Source organism: Suncus etruscus, chromosome 4, assembly GCF_024139225.1.
Source record: "Suncus etruscus isolate mSunEtr1 chromosome 4, mSunEtr1.pri.cur, whole genome shotgun sequence".
NCBI classification, from domain to species: Eukaryota; Metazoa; Chordata; class Mammalia; order Eulipotyphla; family Soricidae; genus Suncus; species Suncus etruscus.
The window spans coordinates 45,094,416-45,102,204 of NC_064851.1; the positions used below are offsets into that span (position 1 = coordinate 45,094,416).

At 34.7% G+C, this 7,789-nt stretch overlaps 1 protein-coding gene across 1 annotated transcript in view; it reads left to right on the plus strand.

Moving 5' to 3' along the window:
- BTBD8 (BTB domain containing 8) overlaps positions 1-7,382 on the plus strand; it is a 99,942-nt gene extending 92,560 nt beyond the window's left edge. The window contains exons 15-18 of the mRNA XM_049772306.1: positions 26-113; positions 1,008-1,144; positions 3,015-5,321; positions 6,542-7,382. Coding sequence (XP_049628263.1) covers positions 26-113; positions 1,008-1,144; positions 3,015-5,321; positions 6,542-7,011 — 3,002 coding nt within the window. The 3' untranslated portion in view covers positions 7,012-7,382. The remainder of the gene's footprint in view (positions 1-25; positions 114-1,007; positions 1,145-3,014; positions 5,322-6,541) is intronic.
- The last annotated feature ends 407 nt before the right edge of the window (positions 7,383-7,789 follow it).

Consider the following 7,789-nt stretch of genomic DNA (forward strand, 5'->3'; position numbering starts at 1 on the left):
TGACTCACTTATTCTTAATCTACAGCAGTAAAATCTCGACCTGTTTCCAAAATTGCCAGTGGAACACCTAATAAAAGAAACATTCATGAACAAGAAACTAATTTAAATAATGGGTAAATCTTCATTTATTTTTCTACATATATATTATTGACTGCTGAAAATTAAATTCTCATTTCTAGATAGTAATTTTATGTATTTTTATTATATTTAATGTTCACACAATCATTTTAAAACTTAAAAGAAGTTAGTATATTCTGGGGCCCGAGTGATAGCACAGCAGGGAGGGCATTTGCCTTGCACTCTGCAAACCCAGGTTTCAACCCCAGCATCTCATATGGTCCCCCAAGCCTGCCAGAAGCAATTTCTGAGCTCAAAGCCAGGAATAACTCCTGACCACCAACAGGTGTGGCCCAAAAACCAAAAAGAAAAAAAAAATAGTATATTCTACTCAAAAGAAGTAGAAGAGGGGCCGGAGAGATAGCATGGAGGTAAGTCTCTTGCCTTTCATGCAGGACAGTGGTTCGAATCCTGGTATCCCATATGGTCCCCTGTGCCTGCCAGGAGCGATTTCTAAGCATAGAGCCAGGAGTAACCCCTGAGCGCTGCCAGGTGTGAACCAAAAACCAAAAAAAAAAAAAAAAAAAGTAGAAGAATTCTCAAAAGTTCACACAGTATTTAAGTGAAAAAAAACATATAAACCTCAGGTGATTTTTATTTTCAGAAAAAGAATATCTTTAATGATTTTTGGTTTGGAGGCCACAGCCTGCAGTGCTTAGGACTTACTTCTGGCTCTGCACTCAAGTATCATTCCTTGTGGGCTTGAAGATCTATATGTCCCCAGGTATTGAATTCAGGTTGGCAGTATGCAAAGCAGGCTGTACTATCTTTCACTTGAGCCCCAGGAATACTTTTTATTTACATGAGAAAAAAGATGTCCTGGTATGAGTGCTGTAAAGTTCATATTTTGTAATCTCAGTTTGCTAATGAATGCAAATCATTTTTCTTAGTGTACTAAAGAAGATCATCAAAGGACACAGTGATCCAGTACCACATGCAATTTTAAAGAAAAGAGGAACTGGCAAAGGATATGCTGTAACTCAGCCCAGGACAAAGAATGGCCCATCCAACCTTGTTAAAACTCAGGGTAAGGGTAAAATATAAAATAGTCCTGTTACATTTCCGCCTGTTTTAAATTGGTTAAGCAAAACACCCATTTGGAATTTTAGCTGGAAATAAGCAAATTATAACTGATTTCACTAACTTTGTATTCGTTTTATTCTATAGAGTTAAGATTTTATTCATTTACTTTCAGACATGGATGTCAAGTGAGGTTTTTTCCTTTATGAAATAATTTAGGAATTCATTCGTTTTTGTTTTTCTGGTTCTTTTGTGTATTATACCCACATTTCTTCAAAGTTTCATTGATAGCTTTAGAAATACTCTGCTGCTAAAGAGCTCTTAAAAATAATATAGTCTAGAAAGCAATAATACATAGGAAGAACTTTCTGGAACTTGGATCATTCCTGATATTCTTCCATATCTAAGGAATTTACTATATGTATTAAGCATTCACATAGATGAGCTGTTATAAAACTAAACTACTTAAATAATAATTTGAGTAAAATAAAAAGCAAAATTATTCTTGTTCTAGCAATAGCTAATAGTATAACATTTTAGATACTTAGATATAAATGTTCAAAATCTAGTCATCTCAAAGACTTGAACTTATAAACAGATCTGCTTTCCCTCTTGTCATCAGTTTTCATTTCTGCTAAATATCTGTTGTTAAAAATAATGAGCTATCAAGAACCTAGTAAAAAGAAATGAATTCTTTGTTTTTCATGTTTGAGAAAAACATGCAATAATTTCAGTACTTCATTTTAGTGGTGTGTAGGGAGAGGTTTGGGCCACACCTGGTGGACTTAATCCTAGGATATTCGTTTTGGTGTTCAGGAGACAATATATGTGCTAGAGAGAAAATCTGGGTCATCTGTGTGCAAGGCTAGTGCCTTAATCTATTTACTGTCACTCCAGCCTTTAATATGAATTTTTTTCTTTTGGGGCCACACCCAGTGATGCTCAGGTGTTACTCCTGGCTCTGCGCTCAGAAATCACTCCTGGCTTGGGGGTCCATATGGGATTCCAGGGAACCGAACTGCGGTCCTTAGCGCACGCAAGGCAAACTCCCTACCACTTGTGCCACCACTCCGGCCCCTAATACATATTTTTATCTCCAGCTTTAGTTTCCACTCTAGCTAGATGTAAGTCATTTTTCCCTCCTAAATGCTAAGACTCTACCTGCTCTTTTTCTTATAAGAAAATTATCTTTATTCGGGTATGTGTATATATACATATTTATACAAACCCAGTCAGCCTTGATAAACATCAGGCTTGTAATTGTTTTTTGTCTGGGCCCACCTGTAGTGGTGCTTTTTCACTCAGGGATCACTCCTGGCAATGCCTGGATAACCATATGAGGTACTGAAGATCAAATCTAGGTAAGCTGCATGCAAAGCAAGTGCCTTGCATGTGGTCTATCTCTCCAGCTCCCATCACACCTTTTCCTTAAGGAATGAAGATGTATTACAATAGAGTAGTCCTTTTATAGTTGTAATAGAAAAATATTTTTGCTTATTTTATAATGTCACTTAGTTGTAATCTATGATTGATTCTTTGTCCCTAGATTTGTTATCATTAAAATATTTTACTCCAACATTCAATCAAATCGTTTAATTGAATTTTAGTCAAGAAATGTAAAGTAGGGCCCAGAGAGATAGCACAGCGGCGTTTGCCTTGCAAGCAGCCGATCCAGGACCAAAGGTGGTTGGTTTGAATCCCGGTGTCCCATATGGTCCCCCGTGCCTGCCAGGAGCTGCTGTTTCTGAGCAGACAGCCAGGAGTAACCCCTGGGCAGCGCCGGGTGTGGCCCAAAAAACAACAACAAAAAAAAAAAACAAAAACAAACAAAAAAAAGAAATGTAAAATATGTTTTTTTTTCAATTTTCTTTTCTTAGGATCCCAAGGGGAATCATTCAGTTCAGTAAAATCTTCGATCTCTTCAAGGCAGTGTGATGAAAATGTGACAAAATTGGACCACAGTCGAACTACAGATAAACAAACACCCAAAAGAAAAACTGTCAAGCAAGAACATACAACTTTGCCTAAGGCTAATGCAAAATTAGTTGTAATGTCTAAAAATCTAAGTCAATCCAAAAAAAGTGAAACTTTGAATAATAAAGATTCAAAACAGAAAATGCTTCCTGGACAGGCAAAAACTCACATTTCTTCTCAAAGACGTTTAAAAGGTGAAACATCTGTTTCTCAGAGAAATATGCTTCAAGAGATACATAATAATAATAATAAAAACAATACTTCTGAACAGAAGCCTCACAAACCTTCAGTGAGTCTCACTTCTGGAACCAGTGGTACAGAAACATTTCTGCAGTCAGGCAGGCCAGACCCACAAATGCCATTAAATAATCAAAAGAAAGAGAAATTAGTGTTAGAAAGTCAAAATATTCCAAATCTGGATAAATCAATAAAGTCTGAATTAAAATCGAAACAGATTTGTTTAGATAAGAGTGAGCCAAAAATTTCTAATCACCTTATAGAAGATCCTTGTGATACCACTAACAAAGGAACACATTATCATTCTGATAGGAGTGGTAATGTAGATTCAAATTTTTCTAGCACCACCTCACTAAAAGCCATAGTTTCAAGTCCAATTGAAAACTCCTGGAACTCTAATCTAGTTTTTGGTTTAGATTCAACAAATGCAGAACAAATATATTCGATATCAGACAGGGAGAAACAAGTGGGGAAGAAAGATATAAATCAAAAATCAAGCATTAAGTGTGTAAAAAATGTATCATCATATATTCCTGAGAGGACAAATGGTATCTTAAGTTCTGTTCAAGACAACAGAAAAACTGTAATTCATGTAAAAGAACAAAGAATTTCTAATCACTTGTCTGATAACTCTGCTCTAAAGGACAATAAATATATTACAGCAGGTACTAATATTTCTTCCAAGTGTTCTTCTGAACAAATATCAGGGGAAAATTCTCCTAAAGACATGGAAACAACAGAGACTCCAGAGAGCCATGACCCTCCATTCATGAGTCACTGGAATGTGAGTGCCAATGTTCTACATCAGGGAGAAAGCCCTGAATCTGACACTGGCAGTGCTACAACATCTTCGGATGATATAAAGCCCAGGTCAGAAGACTATGATGCTGGAGGTTCTCAGGATGATGATGGATCAAATGACAGAGGTGTTTCTAAATGTGGCACCATGTTGTGCCATGATTTTCTTGGAAGAAGTAGCAGTGACACTAGTACTCCTGAAGAGTTAAAAGCATATGATAGTAATTTAAGAATTGAAGTGAAAATGAAAAAACAAAGTAGCAATGACCTCTTCCAAGTTAATTCAACAAGTGATGAGGAGCTTCCTCGGAAAAGGCCAGATGTTTGGTCTCGACCAACACTGTTCCATCCTAGAGAAAAAGAAAGTCTTCCACGAGGTAGTGTTCAGTTTGCTCAGGAAGTAGATCAGATTTCTTCTTCAGCAGATGAGACAGAAGATGAAAGGTCTGAAGCAGAAAACATTACAGAACATTTTTCTACATCTCATCATGTTCCTCAGCAATTTCAGGGAATAATTAATTTAGCCTTTGAAGATGCAGCGGAAAATGAAAGTCGTGAATTTTCTGCAACTAAAATTTTTAAAAGGTCAGTTTTACTTTCAGTGGATGAATGTGAAGAATTAGGATCTGATGAAGGGGAAGTTCAGACTCCTTCTCAACCTCCTGTAGATTGTCTTTCACCGTCTGATGTTTTTGACAACTTTGTCCATGAGACTCATGAAAGGACCAGATATTCGAAAGAAAAAGAAGTTGCTGACTTAGAATGTAAACAAGATAAAAGCAATAGTGAAAGCACATTCTGGGATCACTCTAACACTGACCCTTCAAGAAAAGAAAGGCAAAGTACGTTAGCCATAGAAAAAAAGAATGCAGTGGATGCCCTATCCAAAGAAGGCAGACTATTTCTTCCAGAAGATAAGAAAGTAGTGGAAATCGGTGGAAATGAAGTGAATAATGACACTCAACAATGTAACAAGCTCTTAGACGGTGACATAAAATCTCAAGAAAGACCATGTCATTTGGAGCTTCATCAAAAAGAACCAAATTCTGGCATACCAAAGAACAACTCTACAAAATCAATAGACTCCTGCCAGAGTCATAATCTGCCTCAGGAAACCCAAGTGAAAGAGAGCCATTCAACAGCTACCGAAAAAGCTAATACTGCTTTATCTGCAGGTAATGCACAGAAATAGAAATTCTAAACCCATAAAAAATGAATTTAGAGAATCTTAAAGTTTTGTGTCTCTAAATATTATATTTTAAAAAAATAAGTATCAGAATCCAATTTAAGTGATATAGTTAAAATTTCTAATTGTTATGAAAATTATATACTCTAGTTCATTAAAATTATAGTGAAGACTCAATCTCTAGTAAACAGTTTGGCTAGCCTAAGAAATCCTAAATGAAAGATTTAAGAGAAAAACTTAGATTCTTTAGTTGCTTATGTCTGATATAGGAATTCTTATCTATTAGAATTTTTATTATACATTATATATGATTTATGGATTTGCTAGTATATATCTAAGAGGGCTATGCAATAAACTATAGTAATAACTAAAATAACTGAAATATTTTAACTATATTATAATTTATATACATTTTGCAGAGATTAAGACTTTCAGGATAACAAATTCTATTCTAAAGTTTTCAATGAAAGATGAATTTCCTAAAAGAGATTATATTTAAAAATGTTGAGGCTATATGGGGGAAAGTCTAGGCTTATTTTCACATGGTTTCCTGTCTGTTTTGTGTTTGTCTTCTTTATAATAGGAATTTAAACTAATGACTTACAATATACAGTAGTTACTGATTGAGCTATTGTCTATCAGAAATAAGAAAAATCCTGAAAAGTATGGATTAAATGGTCCTTGTTAAACAAAATGACAAGAATAGGGAACTCTTCAAAGCTGTATTATTTTTTTTTGTTTGTCTTTGCTTGCATCCTCCTGTGCATGTGCAATAAATACAAAGAATAAATGCTTTATGTAGAATGTATTTATTCCCCTTTGGAATTGACTTACCATAAAATCACTATCAAATAGCCTTTTTTTTTTCTCTTTAAGTTTCTATTATAGTGAATTAGGTATATGTGCATATTCATGTTCACGTTTAAATTATATTTTTCCTGTATCATAAGTTTTCAAATTAAAGTTTGTGGAATTGTTAGTTGCCTATGTGGTTTTTGGTACTGAACATCTCTCCAGAGCTTTCTTTTAAATTCAGTAACAGGAATGCCTCAAAAATGTTGTCAAGTTTGTACAATATTATTTTGCTGATTCTATGTGAGGTTTTTTATTTTAGCTATAACTATTACATTGAGTTAATATTGTTCTACAAGACGGAGGGGCACCAACATGTGCAATTTTCACATTGTGTAGTGTTATGAATTATTTCAGGAGACATAGATGATCGTGACACACTGGCACAATCCTGCATATATGGCCATCGTCCTTCAAAGACCCTGTCTCCAATTTATGAGATGGATGTGATTGAAGCATTTGAGCAGAAAATGGAATCAGAAACACACGTGACAGACATGGATTTTGAAGATGATCAACATTTTGCAAAGCAAGATTGGACACTGCTAAAGCAGCTACTTTCTGAACAGAATTCTAACTTAAATATTACAAATTCTGTTCCTGAAGACTTAAATTTAGCACAGTATCTAATCAATCAGACACTACTTTTAGCACGTGACAACTCAAAACCTCAGGGTAAAGCACATATTGACACTTTGAGCAAATGGAATGAACTAACATCTCCACTTGATGATTCCCCAGCAAGCATCACCATGGCGAGTTTTTCCTCCGAAGATTGTTCACCCCAAGGGGAATGGACAATTCTGGAACTGGAAACTCAGCATTAAAAGTATTAACACTGGAAAATTGTGAACTATGACGCCCATTATTTTTTAATAATCATATCAAAATAATTGCATTAGAGATAAACTGTCCTGAGGCAGTCTTTATAATTTATTAAATAAACATAGCTCATTAACATATTACATGTAGAATAAAATTTTTCTAAAAATTTTGAGCATGTTTTCTATAATTATTAGCATAATTAGACAATTTGTAAAATAAACCTTGTTTAAGTTTTTCTTTCCTAGATAGCCATTTATTCACTTTTCATTCAAGAACTTAAAATGTGAATGCACAAATAGGTCAGTTCCTTTGTTTTTGTTCTGCATATGGTAAGATAGTAATATGATAATAAAAAAAACCTTCTTTGCTTGTGTCCCTTTATGTAGAGTTAATCTGTGAAAAACATTCAAGCTCAGGCTGGTATGGTTGAGGTTGATATTGAGCATTGGAAAACACTTTACCAACTAGTCAGAAAATTGTGAAATAAATGCATCTGGAATTTCAGTCACTTTTCTACAGATACAGAAATGAAACTCCCTGTAATACTCTTTTGGAGATACATCCAGAGAGAAACATCTGCCCTTATTCAAGAGAAGTAGAAAACTTTCCATATACCTTATTTCATGTCAGACTGGTTTGAAACTACTTTGCAGTAAGCCTGTACTAAACAGTAACTTGAAAAGGGTGGATGTAGATGAGTAAATTAGGTAAACTGCATGGGTGTATAATTATTTGCATGATTTATTTATGTATCTGTATACTCCCTTATTTCCTTTTTCA